This window comes from Amblyomma maculatum, chromosome 2, assembly GCF_055883805.1.
Source record: "Amblyomma maculatum isolate TAMU_Amacu chromosome 2, ASM5588380v1, whole genome shotgun sequence".
Classification (NCBI taxonomy): domain Eukaryota; kingdom Metazoa; phylum Arthropoda; class Arachnida; order Ixodida; family Ixodidae; genus Amblyomma; species Amblyomma maculatum.
Genome location: NC_139345.1, coordinates 223,047,302 through 223,068,626, shown reverse-complemented (window position 1 = coordinate 223,068,626; position 21,325 = coordinate 223,047,302). Strand labels below are relative to the sequence as shown.

Here is a 21,325-nt window from a genome sequence, read left to right as displayed (position 1 = left end):
ATGCGCTCTCGTTCACTCATTGCGCACAAGTATGCGATGCGTGTGCTTCAATAAAATAAGTGGAAATCAGAGTCCTGTGCATTTCTTCCTATGCCCAGGCTTTTTATGCAGCGCTGCATAACATGTTTTTTCGTTCCATCCGCTGCTGGGAAGAGATTAATGTTGAATTCCAATGGCGGATTGCGAGCGCTTGGCCGGATCACAAACGGAGCGTATCGCTCCGGCGTAGATCCCTTCCTCCACATTTGCCATTGGAATGCGTTCGCTCCCGCGGGAGCATGCTCCCATGTCGACGTAACCCAATCAGCGCGCACACTGGTTCCCGTGGCTCCGCCTTCTGCAATGGCCGCCTTCGCTCTGTTGCGAGCACATTTTTGCAGCTGCTGGCAAACGTATCTAATGGAGTGAATCTTTACGTTTCTGATAAAGCATAATGAAATCTTGGATCAAAACTAACATGTCTTTGAAGCGGCAGAGGTACCGCTTGAAAAAGCTGCCGGTGTTTAACGCAGCGCGATGGCATCTCAAGCGAATTGAACGAGTTTTTCCTACCTGCAGTAACTCAGAGACTCGCACGCTATAATACAAATAACGTAAAGAATGCTTAGAAACTTGTTCTTGCGTCGGTCGGGATGCGGAACCATTTACAAAATCTGAAAGCAAAAAAATGTACGCTTTAGAAAGTCGACGTTGTGTGTGTGTGTGTGTGCTTCTTATGTTTTGTGTTGTTACCTGCTCTGCTGCCTTCTTCCAAGAGACGTTGTCATGGCTGACTGCAGCTGGGTTTCGTCGTCTTGCTGCTGCCGAAGTGCACAGAAACAACGTTGGGAATCATGCATATAGCTCGCGTGACGTGCTTTTTAAGGTTAACACAAAAGAAAACATAACGACTGATAAGTTATTCCATTTTATACAGTAGCAGCTTCTTTTGCGACCGGTAGCACTGATTGTCAATAGAGCGTCGTTGCAACGGCTGGCCTCTGCGATAGGCCTGACGCCGGTGCTACTCCTTGCTCGATTGCGATGCACGCAGGATTTTTCACCGCGAGGATTTCGCAGTGAAAATTGGAGGTCGGCGCAGCAGTCGTCCACAGCTGCTCGGACCACCGTGCAGCGACGAGGAAGCGAGAATGCGCCAGGGAGCGGAAACATGAGACACGGCATATGCGCTTCCGGCCGAATCCCCCGACTTCGGCGGAGCAACTATCGTTGCTCCACGGAGCGATCCGGGATTCAAACCTGATCCCAATCTGCCATTGGAACAGACAGCTCTCTCTACCATTCTGCCATTGGTATTCCAATGGCAGAATGCCCAAAACAGAGCAGAAGAACTTGATTCAGATGTGCCATTAGAATTCAACATAAGCCGTTATATTTTCTTTGTTGCGCAGCAGTTGTTCTCGAACGATCCGGGGTATCAAATCTGCCATCGACTCCGGAGCACTTGCATCAACGCTCGCGACGGATCAAACGTTGGCCAGTTGCCCAAACTTAGGGCTGATGCGACGCAGCTTCAAGCTTTCAGAAGTGGGATGACGTCAGCAGTGAAATTCTAATTATCTTTGCTAACAAGGAACGTGTTTACTTCTTCGGCGATCCCTTTGAGCAAGTGTCCCACTCTATCTTTCTCTGATATCCGTGTGTTAACAATTTTACACAACTTGAAATTGTCCTCCATGTATGTGGTGCATGCCTCGCAAGGTATCTGGGCTCACTGCAGCAACGTTTGGTCTGCGCGTTTCTTTTTCACGGATACGTCGCCAAAGCCCTCCTTGATTTTTTCTGTGGTTGCTAAGATAGTCCTCGTTATTGGCAAACAAAATATGCGCCTTCCAAGAAGAACACTACGTTTGAAAGTTGCACGGTCTAATCCCAGCGATTATATGGCTCACCCGTTCATAGTTGGTCACATTTTCCACCAAAGGTGCCCATCGTCACCGTCTTGAGCCATATGAAACCAGCGAGTAGGCAGACTACGGGGATCCGTCTGAGCAAGCTCCACCATAACTGTAGTCTGCGTGCTAAAAGCCCCCAAGACACGCAGCTTGTGGGTGTTGTTCTCCTCTCATTTGATGGCACATACCCACACAGGGGGATCGCCCAAGAATTGGGGTGCAGATATAATTGTTTTTGAAATGTATAATTACATCGTAAAAAAAAAAGAAATCATTGCTAAGGAATAGAGAAGGAAAGTAAAATATGAAATACCAAAATAAAAAGCAGATTTCATAAAGCATGCAGTAGAAGAACGCTAAGACTTGTATTTACAGCTTAACAAATTGAAAGCATATTTGCAAGGTAGACGTTGTGATTCTAATAAGTAGTTATGCATGGCTTCCTCTTTCTCATTCTTCAGCTTCTTCCTTATTATGATGCCCCAAAATACATAAACAGCTGTAGGACAGAAATCTGATCCCGACGCTTTCATGTACTAGTTCAGCGCAGCCAGGCATACTAAACAGATTCATTCGTGACGGAGCAGAAACGCCTTTCTTCTTTTCCCAAACCACAGTAGAGTGGATTAAATAACAACGCTTGTCAGCACTAAGTGTAGCCATGAAAAGTTCGCGTCAATTCGCTGCTATTTTCACCCTTCCGATGGGTGTTTGCTTGCGCATGCATACTTTCTCTTCGCCATCATAAAACACTTCCTGATGTCCCAAGAAGAGGAAATGGGCAAGTTAGGGATATAGAGCGAATAGCGCTCGAAACATAGGTCGAAAGCAGAGGAAGCAGAGCAATCATAGAAGAAATGATCTCTGCTTTCGGTGGACATTTTTTGCGCTGTTTGCCATTAAGCGAAATACAATGCGTTTCGTAGCTTGATTTCTTCAATTTATTTTTCTCTTTTACATGAACAATGTTCATTTTTCCTCTTAAGTGAACGTCAGTAGTGTTTGGTCTTTCGACATAACCACTCCTATTTCAGCAAAAGGTAATCAGCCGTATCTGATAAATAATCCTGCGAATAATATTCAAAATAACATCTCACAGGACTTTATTCGAAGCCCTCTTCCCGACCTCGTGGGAGGGAGCAGAAGATAAATCTACACAGACTCCTCTTCCCGCTGCTTTAATAACCATGTGCGCCGACGGTGAAGCAGTTGCAGCGTCGTACACTCCATGCCGCCTACCCTTATTAAACTTGCTGTGAGGGGCTTTGACCAAGAAAGCAGTTGCCGTAAAGGGCGGAGAACCAAAAATTACATCCGAGCTGTTTAAGGGAATAAGGCGAGCGGGTTGTCTCGCTCTGACTTAGTTGTCTTATTTGCGCCTTACTCGCAGTGCATGCATCTACTCTCGAAAGCAAGATAAATGGTGAATTTTCTGGAAGCTAAGACCACGTGTTGTTGGTGCGCAGTCGCTGTCAAAAATATACGGGCTAATGGATTTGCTTCTGAGCCCTGCAACGGTGCTCCTGGAAGCACGAGAAGGGGGAGGCTCTGGAAACTCGCTTTGTGACAAGGACGTGGTAAAAAAACAACCTGGCCTTATGCACCAAACTTCCACTTTGCTGAACCGACGTTACAGGACTCAGATGCAAACGCATTGAGCTGAACATTTTCGCAAATCGTGCTTGTGTCAATGTTCTGGACAGAGGGCTGAGGCTTGTCATTTTGGGCCGTCATGTTGGCGGAGCTGCTCCACCGGGATAAATATAATGCGTTAGAGAAACGCCCTCTGGGATGTTGAAATAAGTCCCGTTAGCAATCTTTGGCAGAGAAACGGGCAGCGTTTATTTTCCAAAGCGGATTGTGAGGTTAATAAATAGAAGTCCTCAGTCAGGCCAGCTGGCAGTCGGGATAGGCTATGTCGCAGTCACTGTGGCTGATGCCGTGCAGCGCCGCTTCCACCAGGGAGCGATCCACGCTCCTGCAGTCAACAAAAATACGTTTTGTACGAAGTGGGTATCAATTACAGTAGAGGAAATATTTTTTCAGAGTACTACCTTCTTGTTACCTTCCAGGCCCCTCTTTTCTATTTATGAGAGCCACTTTGGCCCTAACAGATTTCTATAGCTCTTATAAATGTCATTATGTGGTTCAGAATCTAACGACCCTCTATAAAAAATTCAAAATTTTACATATGATCGTTGTTGATAGAGACTGATATAGGTCATGCAGGGTGTCGCCTGACGGAGTTCTGGCACCTTCCACTCAAGTAGAGTGGGAAAATTAAAGCTGAAACAAAAATAAAATTGCCTACAAGGTCGAGAAACGCAACGCTTCTGAAAACACAAGAATGACTCGCACTAAAATGCAGACACCAAGACAAGCACACACACATGTACAGTATACCCAAATAAAAAAAGTAGTAAGAAAATGTGGTGCCCTACGAATCTAATGCACAACTTGTGAGGTGCTATGTAGATTCCTTTCGTATGCACCATCCCTTTCAACGTGCAGCAGCATCTGCGACAGTCGTTACCGAACACTCTTTCCGTCTTTCTCTGCCAGATGTGAATATGCATCAGCCATGATCGGGAGAAATCTGGGCGATTGCTATTGCGCTTGGAGGCATAAAACCGTGGTAATTCTTGCATTCTCTTCCTAAACATACGAGGGACACGAAAGGGAACATGGCTTATCTAATCATCGTGCAGACTGCGGGGGACCACATAAAAACACATTTTTGTTCATATGAAAGCTGCCAGCAGCTCCACATCACGGCACGCATTTTTTTTCTGCCCCTCTCGTTGCAATTTTTATGCCTAATATGAATTTCAGGACCGCCATCCTTTTTTGTTTTAGGGGTTGAAAAAGAAAAACGTACGCGCTTGTTTGTAATGGCCACTTACTGTTAATGTTTTAATAAACTTTGAGTTGTTAGTCTCCTTTCGTCTCTTCTTGTTCCTGTCGCTGGTAAAAGTGAATGACCAGTGTATTTGAATTTCTTTTCCGCTTTAGTTGATTCACCTGAGCATGGGCGCCAGGGTTGTGAGGCTGTGGCCAAAGTGCTGTCCCACGCGGCAGGCGATGCGGCGCTGGCAGTCGGGAGGCAGTCGGCTCACCTGCTGCTGCCGCTCCAGCACCAGCTGGGCCACGTCCCGCCGTTGCAGCCGCCCACCACTGCGCAGCACAAACTGCGATACACGAGTCAATATGTGAAACTGATGGAGCAACTACGACGTATTTAGAGCGACGTCGCTTCCGCGTTGTTGCGAAAATCGAATGCATTGTACATCGTGCCAGCTAGGAATGGGCGCGTTCATCTACCGTCCCTTTGAAATAAAGAGACGTGAAATCTCCTTAATCAGCTCTGGCTGCGAGAGACGCCGCAGCAAAGGGCTCTATATTAATTTATCCAGAAATGTGGCGCAACAAGCACAATCACATGAGAAGAAACACAACACAGGCGCACACTACCAACTCAGACCCTATCTGCCTGCCAGCTGACAGCACGGACCGATGCATCTGGCGATAACGGGCTCATTCTATATCACTTTGCCCTCCGCTGGTGAACCGAGCCTTGACTGCCGCGACTTGGGATTTCCAGCGCCTCGAGCCTGATCTGCTAACACATCTAGTTCTTAGAAAGCTCGGCGATGCGCCTGCATACGCAATGATATCGACGACACGCGCCCAATTCGGTCATTGGGCCTCGAGCACGAGGATCATGAATCCTTTTGTCCTTTGAGCTTCAGGTAAGCAAACACTTCGAGCAATGTTATCACAGTGATCACCTATGCCGTGCCCGTCGCAGAATTTCACAGTGTTGAATAACTTTTTAGAGTGCTTGAAACGTTTCTTGTTGCTTGCAGGCGACGTGGATCCCAACCCAGCATGGAAGATGTGTTAGCTGAAATTGGGAAAGTGGCCACTGACTTGAATTCACTCTGTAATAAAAGCAAAAGGATACTATTAACGCTAAGCTTGATGCGTTTACAGAACTTGAAAAAAGGTATCCATAATAGAAGATTGCCGAATATGGAACACTCTATGTGCGATATGGCACGTAAAGTAGACGACCCTGAGAACAGAAGTGTACATTGAACCTCAATTGTAAATGTCCTAGACGATAATGAAAAAGTAACAACAGAAGACATTGAAAAGAAAGTGGTGTGCAATCTAATAAATAGAAAGCTTGGCGTAACTACCTCAGGTATGGAAAAAATACATCGTCTGGGTGCTAAGAAGGAAGAAAAAATAAGGCCTGTATTCTTCAAGTTGCAAAACTACAGAGATAAAGCCAAAATAGAGAAAAAAATGCTCAAAACTAAAAGGTTTCACGACATCGATCAGTGAAGTAACACGAACTGCCGGGTCAAGTTGGCTAGGATCCATTTGTATCACCAGCGCGTACACAATCCGGAAAAAATAGAAGCAGCAACGATCTGTCCTATCTCCTATTTTTTCCTGATTGTGTGCGAGCTGCTGATGCAAAAACGATTAGTGAAAACTGCTCGTTGAGGGCACGAAACATAGGAAAAAAGTTGTGGGACAACTGCGAGCCCAATAAAGATAACGAAGAAATAGTCATACTACTACACGACAAGATAAAGGATAATGATGAAATTTTCGCTTGTCATGACGGCAAAAATGACAAAGTAGGTATAAAAGAATAGTCCGCGAGTCATAGGAAAGAGCGCTACAATCTGAGAGGCAGAAACCTTTAATCGTAGCTAATATAAATGCATTTTAAACAAATCTGCTGATTAAGAATCATGCATCCTTGAATACAGTTATGCTGTTGTCACCATCACGGAAACTTCGTTGTCTTCACACATTCCCAAATGATCATATATTCTCGCCGGGTTATGTTGTCATAAGAAAAGACAGATCTACACTTGGTGGAGGCGTTAGGGTACAACTTTTGACCTGATTTCGACCGTATTGAAGCGCTTTCGTGCACGATAACAGTTGATAAAACCAACCTTTTTAGGTACGCTACACACGCCGCCTGATGCTGGCGCAGATATTCTGAACACCCTGACGCAGTATATGCAGCGTCATAGGTCCATGGATCGAAGAAAATTGCCCTTATTGGTGAATATAACCTTCCCAGCACATAGTAGGAAACTCTAGATAGTGGAGTCGTACCTATCTGTGTTAGAAAAGAATGGCTGCCATCCTTTTCTAACACAGACAGGTATTTTGGATGGCCATCCGGCACTGATTAACCGAGAAATCATTGAGGCCAGGCATATTATGCGATTAGGTGAAACATGTGTTAGTGAACCGTCAATCACTTTAACAGATGATGAGGTTGGGTTTCTTGAACGTGGTATGAGTGCTGGGTCATCATGACTTGGTTTTTTGTTTAATGCGTGGATTAGTGCGGCTTGGCTTAGATATTTACACTGTGTTTTTTCATTGAGCTTCAGTTGCGAGTCAGCGCCCGTCCTGTTTGCTTCTTGTTCTTCGTCCTAGTCTGTAGCGCTGTTTATTCATCATACCAAAAATATGACAGCCTTTATTAACGCGTCAGCAATAGAGAATTCGAAATTGAACACACTCACCAGAGCACGAGTTGGCCTGCCTTTGGCTTTTGTGAACCAGTCTCCGATAAAGCAGAAAACAAGGTTATAGAAGCAGCAAGGCAAACACCAGGCCGCCTGTGTCTGAGTTTAATCCCCGGCTGTCCCCTGGGCTGTCGGAATAGCGACATGGAGCTCAGGCGTTGTTGTTGTCCAAATACCATATGGCACATACCCACAAAGGAGGATCGGCCAAGAATTGGACAGCAAAGAAAGTTTGTTTTTGAAGTATGCTTACATGTAAATAAAAAAAAGAATATGATTGGAGGGGTAGAGGAAAATAAAAGAAAAGGTAAAATAAATTGAATTAAAAAATGAAAACTATCACAACACACAGGTCCCTTCACGTGCTTCCTTGTTCTGGTTAATGATCCCCGCGCGAATCTGCAACAAAAAGCGACGCTTGAGCTTCGCCTTAAAAGTATAGCCGCGGTAGTGAGCTTAACACCGCATTTTCAATCGGCGATTTTTGTTTTTGTTAAGTTGGTTTCTGTGGAAGGAAGACACCCACAGTTATTAAATTGATTCATTAACAAATTTTACTTGGGAGGGTTAGGGAAGAGCATTGGTCGTTGGAGTCCTCAGAAGTGGCTCTGGTTCGCTGCACGAGCATGAGCTGATGCTGCGCTTCCGAGTCGGCTGGACTGGGGCTATCTATTTTAGTCATTATGGGGCTAGGCCTGCATCCCCATGTTGTGTGGTACAGTCCAGCCCACTTATAACGAACTTGATCGTCACGCGGCCTTTGTTCGCTGTATCCAAAGTTCGTAGTAAGTGGACCACCTATAATACGGGAAAAAGAGCAAGCGAGACGAAAGTTAACTTTATTTTTGAAAAACGTCCGTGATGCCTGTCTGCTTCGTCAAAGGTGATCGCATCACTGCCGTTTCGAATTTTTCCAGCGCGGTAATATGTTCATCGCCAAGGCCTCAGCTGCACACGAGTTCCCTAAGCGACGCGATGTAACCGATCGCGGTTGAAGCGTTCACAGCAACCGGCAGTAGAGCAGCATCCTCGTCATCGTCCTCGTCGGTCTCTGGGCAGTCAGGAAGGGCTCGCACTTCACGCACAATAGCTTCGTCAGTGCATGGCTCCGCAATGTCTGCGTCGTCATCAGCAGAAACGAAATCGTCCCAGGCAACGTCAGGTCCGGCCAGCGGCGTGTCAACGACGCGTTCCCACAAGTCCTCGTGCGACCGGCCTTCCGGTGGGTGATCTATGGCGTCCTCGGTGCCTCGGACCATAAAACCCGCCTTGCGGAAGCAATTTACTATGCACTCCGCGGTGAGTTCCATCTACGCTGCTTTCAACATCACCACGGCAGCAAGCAAGCTGATGCGAACTGGCATGGTAGCATCAATCGCGATCAACAAGCGTTGGATGACGCGCCTCCGGTAGCGCACCTTGAAGGCATGAATGATGCCCATATCCAGCGGCTGAATTTTGCAGGTTGCATTGGGAAGCAAGAAGAGCACTGTCACCGCACTCAAGGAAGGCTGCACATGGTGCGCCGCACAGTTATCCAGCACGAGCAAGGCCTTCCCGTTTTTTTTCGTGCCATGTCGCGGTAGAACTCGACAAGCCACTCGGCAAATAAGTCATGACTCATCCAGGCTTTTGTATTGTTCCTGTAGCTTACGGGCACGTAGCTTCCAAAGCATCGCGGCTTACGTGACTTGCCAATGACAAAAGGCAGCCGCCGGTCACTGCCGTCCATATTGACACACAGACGAACGGTTATGCGCAACTTGCTATTCTTCCCTCCTGCGCACTTGTCTCCTTTCAAGGCATGCGTTTTAGATGGCAACATCTGATAAAACAATGCAGTCTCGTCGGCATTGTAAACGTCCCGTGGAGCATAGCTCGTGATTGTTGGGAGGTTGTCGGAAAGCCACGCATCGACGTCCTCGTTATTCACAGACGCGGCCTCACCGACGACTGCCTTGAAAACAATTCCGTGGCGAGCCTTAAACCGGTGGAGCTATCCATTGCCTTGGCTGAAATCGGGAAAGTCCAAAAGGAAGGCGAAGTCTTTAGCCTTGGAGAGCATCAGCGGTCCACTGATCGAAACGTTGCGAGACCGGGCGTCAGCGAACCACTTCAGCAGTGCGTCCTCAACGTCCGCGTAGGTCGCCTTCCGAAGGCGCTATCTAGTCGTTGGGTTCACGGTAGCACCAAGAATCTTTTCCTTGCCCTTAGCAATGGTTGAAATGGTCGATTTCGACAGTCCGTACTTCTAGACCTATTCGCAGTTTTTTGCACCATGAGCAAGTTCATTAACAATGGCCATCTTCGTTGCGATGTCGACAGCTTTCCTTTTAGCAACTGAAGAGGTCCTCCATCGCACCAGGCGCAAGTCAAGCCCTTGGGCTCGCGCGTCGAGGCAGCCTTCAACTCCCCGATCTAGGAAAGGCACGGATGCGGCAACGATGTCAACGCAGTGCCATCGCACAGAAAGAATCGACGGCGCAATGTCGTCAGCGCGGGGTGGCAACGGAGCAACAAATGGAGAACCGGTTTGAGCCGGTAGAGCAGGCGGCTGACTTTCCGGATTGGCCGACGCAGATCACGTGGATGCATCACAGTGACGCGGGCGGCGCCTATTTTCTCTCGTCACCGCGCGCGCTTTTTCGTTTTCATTTTTCAACGCGCGCTTTTTCTTTTTTTTTACTTTATTTTACCCGAAAAGTAGCGCCGGGGGACGCTTTGTGCGCTCTGTGTTCGCGTCGTGTCAGGGGAACAGAAAGTGCGCGAAATTCGCCTGCCGCGGGTCCGCAGTCGAGCGAAACCGCGCAAAACACCGCCGGCTCGGTCAACTACGGGGGCCCAACAGCTTCGCGTTCGCTCTAACCGAGTGCTGAGGCCACAACAGTTCGTTCTATGTGAGACACTGTGCTATTGCCCCAATATATATTTTGACGGTAGCACCGCTCTCGTTCGTACTAAGCGAGCGTTCGTTATATCTGAAGCTGTTATAAGTGGGCTGGACTTATAGCGTAGCAGAGTCTCCGCACCAGACACATTCGCTCTGGCATTGAGTTGGCCACATGGTACAGGGCTCTGTTTGGATATGTGTTTGTGGGCTCTCTGCTTAGTGTGTCATGTGGGAGTGCGCACTTTCTACGCCTCTCACTACACGCTCGTGTTGTCTCCCCGTATGTTCTTGGTGTTGTGAAAGGCTCTACTGATAGCTCTGCCGCCCAGTGAAACTTCGGACGACTGCATTTACTCTAGTGTTACGCTCCATTGGGGACCCAAACAATCGTCCATCTGGGTCTGTTCCTTTCGACCGACCGACTAGAAAGTTGTTTGCTATGCGACTAATCCTGTTGTTTTGGGAAGACTCGACAGGCGGCTTGTGAGTCCGAGACTATCCAGTAACTCTGCTGTCTTCGGTTTTCTTCCGAGATTGCTAGGGCTACTGCCACCTCTTTCGCCGACCGAATGCATTTGGTTTGTATAGTCGTTCCGTATATGAGCTTGCCTCGACAGTCAGTGACCGCGGCTGTGGTCGCCTCTCTGCCTTTGTACCTCCCTGCGTCGACGTACATCACAAAATGTTTTCTATTCAGCTGTTTATCAAGGGTTTTGGCTCTGTCCCTCCTTCTTCCGTCATAATTATCTGGGTCCATATTCCTGGGCAGCGGTCTGATCATGAAAGTGTCCCTGATTTCTGGTGCGATGCTTGTGATTTGTGCGCTATTGTCGTCTGTAAGGGGATATTCGAGTTTTGTAAGGAGAGCACAGCCCGTCTTGGTCTGTTTAGGTCTTTTTACCTGGGAGTCGAGCGTAGCTTCGCTATGTTCTTCGAAGATACAATGCATTCCCAGATCGTCGAACTTGCTGTTAGAGGTGTATGGTGGCAATCCCAGAGCCAGTTTGTATGCCTTCCTGATTAGCGCGTTGATCTGGTTCCTTTTCGTCTTGGTTGTTTTAGGATATGGAAGACTGTAGGTGAGGCGAGGGATAATGAGCGCTGTCACTATTCGTATGGCGTCTTTTTCCTTGATCCCTCTTCTTTTGTTTGTTATTCTGCTTATCATTCTGGAGATATGAATGGTCACAGGGTAAGGGATTTTATCGTATGATCGCGCTTGCCTCCTTGCAGTCACCAGGTCTAGTACTTTCGTTTTATCCGTCTCACGAAGCGGTTTTCCGTTCAGGATTATGTTGATGCCCACTTGTGTGTACTTGGGAGAGTGTAATCTTATGTTCGATAAAGCGTTCTGCTGGGTGAGCTGGTTCATCGCTGAAAAGGAATGTTCTAGCGCTAAACAAGTGGGAAACAGACAAGTACAGAACACAAGACACGAAACAGTGCTTTCTTCAGGTGAAAGCCTTTATTGCCTCATTGTTGTCGTCAGCAAAAGTTTCACGCTTTTGCGGCGGCTCTGATTGGTCGAGACGGGATGACGTCATGGAGGTCTCGACCAATCACAGAGCACCACCACAGTACGCGCGAATGAGTGGGTTATATGGCCATACGTCATTAATTAGTAAATATTTATTAAAATACTTATGTCTTTATTTATTTCCTTTTTATTTTACTTATTTATTTACTCAATAATGATTAGATAAATAATATTTGCTAATTAATACTGCTCAACCGGTAAAATCAACCACACAACAGTAAACGCCGAATAACTGCGAAGATACAAGGAGCGCTATCTCGTCGCTGCCAAGCAGAATTCACTGAATAAATGTACTCGCTGAATTTGAGAGTAGTCGCTTGCTGCTACATGCGCAACAGTCGCCTAGCGGAATGCAGCACTCAGGCTTTCGCCTTTCATCACCTTAGCCACCAAAGTGTCCTCGAATGTTTTTCAACGCTACTCTGAACTGATTTTATTAGCAGACGAAACAGTTTTTATATACACTGACTCCATGTGATCGCTCTTTCGTGGCTTGTGTTCTGTCCTCGTCCGCTCCCTACTTGTGTCGCGCTAAAGCATTCCTTTTCAACGGTAATGTTATGGATTGTGAGTTCTCCGGTCTGCACTGTGTTTCGCTAGAACTGGCGAAATCCTCAAGTTCTTTCTAAACAAGTTGTAACCGTTCTTTTTCCCCGGTAGGCCCCATCTGCGTACATACTGTTACATCGTCTGCGTAGATTTCATGTTCTATGTGTTGTATGTTCCTTCGTCTTCTCGCTGTCCCTACAATGGGAATGTTACACAATTTTGGAGATACAAGTGATGTTTGTGGTGTGCCTTTTTTGGAAGTTTTGCTTATTTCTGACCATATGTTATTAATTTTTATGGTGGCCGCTCTGTCCATTAGGACCGCCTTGACATACTCGAAGGTTTTTCTTCACCAATTTGTTGCTCAGAGTTCCCTGAGTATCGCTTCGTGGCTAATATTGCCAATTCCACCCTTGATATTGTGAGCCTTCCACGGATCTTCTTTCATTTGTACATACCATAATCATCTTCTTTCTTTTGTACATACCATCGTCATCGTCCCGCGGCGCCGGCTACAGCACGCGCCTGGGTTCTCCATCAGATTAAAACGCTGACACGGCGTACCTTGCCTTGCCGTCACGACTTTGGCGTCTCGACCTGGCCTTCTTTCACACGTGGTGGAGGTGAAATTTGATGCCCTTACTGCCTTGTGCCCTGCCTTTCGCTGGAGCTACGTTCCGGTCGCCTGCACTGCAGCGTTATATGAACGCTGCAGTGCCTACAACCGGTGGGATGACGCTTTAAAATTCCTCAACGTTTCCTTCTACCTGATTGAGGTCGCCAGGAATTGGTTTATCAACCGCGAGCCCCACACCACTAACTGGCCCACCTTCAAACAGCAGTTCCGCCAATACTTCGCCGACCCCGCAGTTCGGACTGAGATCGCGAGGAACAAGCTCGCTTCCCGTCGTCAAGGTCCCGATGAGTCGTATGCCTCTTACATAGAGGCCATACTTGCACTCTGCCGGCGTATTAGCCCCACTATGCCTGAACCTGAACGCGTGCACCATGTCATGAAAGGAATCAATTCTGTGGCTTATAACACCCTACTCGCCCAGAATCCATCAAGTGTTGATTCCATTATTACGACCTGTCAACGACTCGAACAGCTGAAGTCCTCCCGATTGCAGCCAGACTTCTCTACTGGCCCCCCCTCTACTGACTTCGATCTACGAACCCTAATTCGAGCGATAATCCGCGAAGAGCTCCAAGCCTTGAGCCCTTTCTGCCGGCACGGGTGTGATCACTCTTCTTCTAATGACGCCAGCCTCCGCACCATCATTAAAGAAGAATTGGCAACTATTACCCCCCCTGTCGCACCTGACCCTCCTGCACCTCGTACAGCGCCGACTTATGCTCACGTTGCTGCATCCCCTCCTCCTTTTGGTCCCCCCCCCCCCCACGACAAGCACCACCCTACAACCACATCAATGCCGTGACGACGGCGCAGCCTACGCCGCCCTATTACGCACCTTGGCGCCCTTCTCGCCCAGTGTGCTACTACTGTGGAATCAGAGGACATATTTCCCGCTTCTGTCGTCGACGCATTCAGAACGAGCGGCGTGGTTACGACGCCTTCGAAAATGACGTACCCGCATATTATCAGCGACGATCTATTCACAGCTCACCTCGTCGATCCTCTCCACCACCGGTATCCTCGTCTGAACCAAGTGGCGCCCATGTTTCCCGACGCCGGTCCGTTTCCCCATACCGCTGCTCTGTTTCTCCACTTCGACCAGCAACAACTGTTCCTGTCCGTCATTCGGAAAACTAAGCGATGCAGTTTCCGGAGGTGAAACTGCACTCTGCGAACTTACCAAAAGTCCTCCTCATCTCCCGTACAATATGATTTCCGTTTTAGCTGAAGGATTACCGGTCGAAGCTTTGATTGACACAGGGGCTGCAATTTCTGTTATTCGCGCTGATTTATGCCACCGTTTGCGGAAAGTAACGACACCATATGATGGACCTGAACTTCGTGGAGCAAATGACGTCCCTCTACATCCTTCAGCAAAGTGTACAGTTCGAATTGTTCTAGACGGCGTCCGCCACCATGTGCAGTTTGCTGTGCTTTCACCGTGTGCGCATCAGATGATTTTTGGTTGGGATTTTTTGTTGACCGCGTCAGCGTTAATTTCTTGTGGCGACCGTGTCGTTCATATGACAGACAGTGATTTTTCATCTGACATGTCTGAAGGACGTCATTCCCTCATTGCCGCAGTTGACACAGTATTGCCTCCACAGTGCGAAAAACTTGTTACCGTTGTTTCGGAACACATCACTGACGGGGATGTACTTATCGCACCATCTCATCGTCATCTTGCACGTGGAATCGCCTTCCCATCAAGTCTTGTACGATTCCGCAGCGGCTCAGCGATAGTAGCTGCCACGAACACATCCCGTGAATCCATCGTCCTGACTGAAGGAACTTCCCTGCCATGCATAGTGGATGCTCACCCTAAGTCCATTATGATGCTCACCGCCCCGCTACCTCAGCAACGTGATTCATCGCACGTCTCTCTTCCGATGCTGTCGAAGACAATCAGTCCGGACCTCACGCCGCACCAACGCAAAGAATTGCTGAAATTGCTTCAAGCCCATCAAGCCATTTTCGATGCCACTTCCCCTCCACTGGGACGGACTAGTGTCGCACACCACCGCATCATTACTGAAGGTAACTCGATCGTACGCCGACGACCTTATCGGGTTTCTCTCTCGGAACGAAAAGTAATCGAAGAAAATGTGAATGACATGCTCCGTCGCGATATTATTCGTCCATCAACAAGCCCATGGTCTTCCCCAGTAGTTTTAGTTAAAAAAAAGGACGGATCGGTACAATTTTGTGTTGATTATCGCGCACTAAACAAAATTACCCGTAAAGATGTCTACCCGATGCCGCGAATAGAGGACGCCCTTGACTCTCTCCAAGGCGCCGAATATTTATCTACCTTGGATCTCCGCTCAGGTTATTGGCAAATACCAATGCATGAAGGCGACAAAGAGAAAACCGCTTTCGCAACTCCCGATGGACTTTACGAGTTTAATGTTATGCCCTTTGGCCTGTGTAACGCACCAGCGACATTTGAAAGAATGATTGATACGGTACTTCGTGGCCTAAAATGGAGAACCTGTTTATGTTACTTGGACGACATTGTTATCTTTTCGGCAACTTTTAACGACCATCTCAAGCGCCTGAATGAAGTCCTGACGTGCATTTCGTCAGCGGGCCTTCAGCTCAACACCATGAAGTGCCACTTCGCACAAAAGGAAATTAAAATATTGGGACATCTGGTTAGCAGTGAAGGCATTCGTCCAGACCCAGATAAAATCAGCGCGGTCTTGAACTTTCCTCGTCCGCAACGGACTGCAGATTTGCGTATTTCCGGCGTTTCATAAGGCATTTTGCAACTATTGCTGCGCCACTTCATGAACTACTTAAAGCGCGCAGCTCTTTCGTGTGGACTGAACAGTGCAACACTGCTTTTACCGACCTAAAGCACGCCCTCACATCAGATCCCGTCCTTGGCCACTTCAGCGACAGAGCTCCTACCATCCTGCACACTGATGCCAGTGGTCACGGTCTTGGCGCTGTTCTTCTGCAGCGTGATGCAGCATCGCGTCAGAAAGTGATTGCCTTTGCCAGTCGGACCTTGACTCCAGTTGAGAAAAACTACACCATTACCGAGCAGGAATGTCTTGCCGTCGTCTGGGCTGTTCAAAAGTTTCGCCCCTACCTCTATGGTCGGCACTTCACAGTTGTGAGCGATCACCATGCTCTTTTGCTGGTTTTCTTCACTGAAAAATTTAACAGGCCGACTTGGCCGCTGGATTCTACGCCTGCAAGAATATAATTTTGACGTCGTTTATAAATCGGGTCGCCAACACCAAGACGCCGACGCTCTTTCTCGCTGCCCACTTACGGAATCAGCCTGCTGTTTTTCTTCGCAACGAATTTCAACCTCTGACCACAGCCGACCATCTCTTCCCCCGACGCATATCACAACAGTTTCTTTTGACGATTCTGAGCACAAACACGCACTCCGCTCGCAGCAATTAGCTGATGCCTACTGTCGGCCCATCATCGACCGCCTTAACGGCGCTTCGAACCCGCCCAATGCTAGGCTTCGCCGACAGCTTCGCAATTTCAAACTCGAAGATGGCATACTACGCCGCTACGTGTATTGCCCTGATGGAACTCGTTGGCTCCCTGTCGTGCCGCGTGCGCTTCGCCCACGTATACTGGCGGCTTTCCACGATGACGCTACTGCAGGTCACCTTGGTTTTGACAAAACATATGACCGCGTGAAAAGACGATTCTTTTGGCCTGGCCTATCTTCTACCGTAGCTAAATACGTCGCTTCCTGCCATCTGTGCCAACGCCGCAAGCGCCCTACTTCTTCGCCCGCTGGCCTCTTACAGCCTCTTCCATGTCCCGCCACGCCATTCGACGTAGTCGGCATCGACTTATATGGTCCCCTACCTCTCTCCGATGGGGGTCACCATTGGATTATAACAGCCGTTGACCACCTTACACGCTACGCTGAAACAGCCCCTGTACCGACTGGTTCTGCCGAAGAGGTAGCTAATTTTTTTTTTGCGATCAATTTTCCTGCGTCATGGCGCTCCTCGGGTGCTTCTAAGTGACCGCGGGACGGCCTTCTTATCGACAGTCGTTGCCGAAGTTCTTCATGCGTCATCCACTCTTCATAAGACAACCTCAAGCTACCATCCCCAGACTAACGGTCTTACTGAGCGATTTCATCGCACTTTATCCGATATGATATCCATGTACATCACACCAGATCACCGAAATTGGGACACTATTCTACCATTCGTCACATTCGCCTACAATACAGCAGTACAGCGGACTACCGGTTACTCTCCGTTTTTCCTCGTTTTTGGCCGTCCTCCCACTACAATGCTCGACACTTTCTTCTTCTCTACGCCCGACTACTCCTCATCAGTACCAGCCCAGTTCTTATCCCGTGTGGCCAGATGCCGTCATATTGCCCGCCTCAACACAGAAGCGCGCCAGGAAGACCGCAAGAGTCGCTACGATTCTACGCATCGTGCGGTCTCTTTTCGTCCCGGTGACGAAGCCCTGCTTTACACACCACTGCGCGCCCCGGGCCTTAGTGATAAATTTCAGCGTCGCTATCTTGGTCCCTACAAGATCATAAACCAAACTTCCCCCGTGAACTACCAAGTCACACCTGTTGATCCCCCAGCCGATCGACGCCACCGTGGAACTGAAATTGTTCATGTCTCCCGTTTGAAGCCGTTTGTCCACCGCGGTGCATCGGTTGGTTAGGAGCGGCCAGGCTGGCCGCTTCCGACCCCCCGGGATGATTGTGTGAGCCTTCCACGGATCTTCTTTCATTTGTACATACCATAATCTTCTTCTTTCTTTTGTACATACCATCGTCATCGTCCCGCGGCGCCGGCTCCAGCACGCGCCTGGGTTCTCCATCAGATTAAAACGCTGACAAGGCGTACCTTGCCTTGCCGTCACGACTTTGGCGTCTCGACCTGGCCTTCTTTCACAATATTTATGGCCAGTCGGATGCTTTCATTTCTTGCCGTTATTCTGTCTACGAAAGTTTTCTTAAGCTTCAGTAGGACGTTCAGTGTAGACAGCCTAGGCCGGAAGCCGAACATCGTTTCCGGAAGCAGGTCATTGTCTTCAAGATAGACTTTTTCATAAAGCGTATAAAGTCATCGGATTGAATTTGTATCGCACTCAGCCTGAAACTTGGTATAGATGCAAAATGAGAAGTTACATCAAGCACCTTACACAAATGATAATCATAAGGCAACATTTTGAAGCTATCTAGCCCGGCGAGTTCCGCTTTGAATCCTCGAACATAGGTTGGTTTGGTTGGTGGGGTTTAACGTCCCAAAGCGACTCAGGCTATGAGAGACGTCGTAGTGGAGGACTCCGGAAATTTCGACCACCTGGGGTTCTTTAAGCGGTAACCGCATGAGGCGACAACCCCTAGCGATCCGTCGCGCGACGCCGCCGCCAACGCCTGTCATTGTCGCTGATGCATACCGCACGGAGCGGCGGCGCTCAGCGACAGAAGCGCGTTTTCAGCGTTGCTCTGTTACCGCCGCCTCGTCATTCGGTCAAGGGGAATGCAATCACGCTATATCCCATTTTCAACACTAAACAGCATGAAGTATGATAAAACACTGATGAAATTTCTTGTAACGCATCGTATTTTAAAGGGTCACAGGGCAGCGGTGCGTTACTATACACTGCGATGCCGACTTGCATTGCAAGCAGCGACTTTCTCCTGCTCCTTTCGGAAATTAACAATATCAAGCCACGCTAACCTTTTTCTGTCTTTTATTACCCTTCCAAGAGTTTACTGAATTATCTCGATGCACTCATATATATACACGGATCAGACGAAGTGAGCGCGTGAAGGCACCAGGTTCTTCGCCCAAACCGGACTAGGAAAACTAACTTCACACGCAATAAAAAGAAAGCCAGAACGGAAGTTGAGCATCCTAAAGCCCTCTGCGATTGGCTGCCTCGCGAGCTGCTTCCGGGCGACACGCGAAATTTTCTAAAAACCGAGAAACCGAGCGACGGCGACGAGCGGCAATGCTTTGGCGGCCCTCAGTCCGTCGCGCGACGGCGTCGCGCGGCATGTCGCCGCGAATTGTCGCCTCATGCGGTTAGCGCTTTAACGTGCACTGACATCGGGCGGAGTGAAGATCTTTCTTGGCTCGTGCGCCGCGCGGCTGTGCACGCTTCGCCTCCTTCCGCTTGGCACACCTGCTGTTTTTTCTTTCTTGATCACACACTTGCCAAACTTTACTCGTACCGCTATATATCTCCATGAAGTTCGGCGGAAGTGGATAGGGAACAAGAACCTAATGTTTTTCCTGTTATACCGCAGTCTGTGACACGGATCAACACTCTCAAAGGGCCCACTCGAGCAGTAAAGACCTCTTCATCAATCTCGCCCCTCATTCCAGTGGTTATCTGACACATGCATACTCTGGACATGACAGCGCTACCACCCCAGCCTACTTAAGAGGACGACTCCCACCTACAGCCACAGTTCGGCGGCAGGAGATAGGAAACAAGTACCTAATATTTTTCCTGTTATAGTGCTGTCTCTGCTATGGATCAATTCCTTGAAATGGCCCACTCGTGCAGAAAACACAGCTACCTCTTCATCAAGCGGCACCACCCCCGCCAACTTCGGAAGGACGACTGCCAACTATGGCCTCATTTCGGTGGCAGTGAAAAATACCAAGGACACAACTTTTTCTTGCTATACTGCAGTATCTGCCGCGGATCAACTCCTTCAAAGGGCCCTCTCGTGCAGTCAAGACAGCTACCTCTTCATCAATCTCGCCCCTGATTCCAGTGGTTATCTGAAACATGCATACTCTGGACATGACAGCGCTACCACCCCAGCCTACTTAAGAGGACGACTCCCACCTACAGCCATAGTTCGGCGGCAGGAGATAGAAAACAAGTGCCTAATATTTTTCCTGTTATAGTGCTGTCTCTGCCATGGATCAATTCCTTGAAATGGCCCACTCGTGCAGAAAACACAGCTACCTCTTCATCAAGCGGCACCACCCCCGCCAACTTTTGAAGGACGACTGCCAGCTATGGCCTCATTTCGGTGGCAGTGAAAAATACCAAGGACAAAAATACCAGCAAGATTACTTGTCATCTCTCCCCCTGCAATAATGCCTTCGGGCGCTGCAGGAACTTGTAATAAAATCTGCCGCGGATCAACTCCTTCAAAGGGCCCTCTCGTGCAGTCAATACAGCTACCTCTTCATCAATCTCGCCCCTGATTCCAGTGGTTATCTGAAACATGCATACTCTGGACATGACAGCGCTACCACCCCAGCCTACTTAAGAGGACGACTCCCACCTACAGCCATAGTTCGGCGGCAGGAGATAGAAAACAAGTGCCTAATATTTTTCCTGTTATAGTGCTGTCTCTGCCATGGATCAATTCCTTGAAATGGCCCACTCGTGCAGAAAACACAGCTACCTCTTCATCAAGCGGCACCACCCCCGCCAACTTTTGAAGGACGACTGCCAGCTATGGCCTCATTTCGGTGGCAGTGAAAAATACCAAGGACAAAAATACCAGCAAGATTACTTGTCATCTCTCCCCCTGCAATAATGCCTTCGGGCGCTGCAGGAACTTGTAATAAAATCTGCCGCGGATCAACTCCTTCAAAGGGCCCTCTCGTGCAGTCAATACAGCTACCTCTTCATCAATCTTGCCCCTGATTCCAATGGTTATCTCACGCATGCATACTCCGGACATGACAGCGCTACCACCCCAGCCTACTTAAGAGGACGACTCCCACCTACAGCCACAGTTCGGCGGCAGGAAATAGGAAGCAAGTACCTAATATTTTTCCTGTTATAATGCTGTCTCTGCCATGGATCAATTCCTTCAAATGGCCCACTCGTGCAGAAAACACAGCTACCTCGTCATCAAGCGGCACCACCCCCGCTAACCTCGGAAGGACGACTGCCAGCTATGGCCTCATTTCGGCGGCAGTGTAAAATACCAAGGACACAACTTTTTTTTGCTATACTGCAGTATCTGCCGCGGATCAGCTCCTTCAAAGGGAGCTGATCAATACAGCTACGTACAGTTCGGCGGCAGGAGATAAGAAACAAGTACCTAAAATTTTTCCTGTTATAGTGCTGTCTCTGCCAGGGATCAATTCCTTCAAATGGCCCACTCCTGCAGAAAACACAGCTACCTCTTCATCAAACGGCACCACCCCCGCCAACTTCGGAAGGACGGCTGCCAGCTATGGCCTCATTTCGGTGGCAGTGAAAAATACCAAGGACACAACTTTTTCTTGCTATACTGCAGTATCTGCCGCG

The 21,325-nt window shown here is 48.5% G+C and overlaps 1 protein-coding gene across 1 annotated transcript in view; it reads right to left on the bottom strand.

Moving 5' to 3' along the window:
• Nucleotides 1-3,721: 3,721 nt before the first annotated feature.
• LOC146201351 (uncharacterized) overlaps nt 3,722-21,325 on the bottom strand; it is a 109,028-nt gene continuing 91,424 nt past the window's right edge. The window contains exons 3-4 of the mRNA XM_084595789.1: nt 4,917-5,083; nt 3,722-3,873 (exon numbers count right to left, since the gene is read on the bottom strand). Of these exons, the coding sequence (XP_084451915.1) occupies nt 3,783-3,873; nt 4,917-5,083 (258 nt within the window). The 3' untranslated portion in view covers nt 3,722-3,782. The remainder of the gene's footprint in view (nt 3,874-4,916; nt 5,084-21,325) is intronic.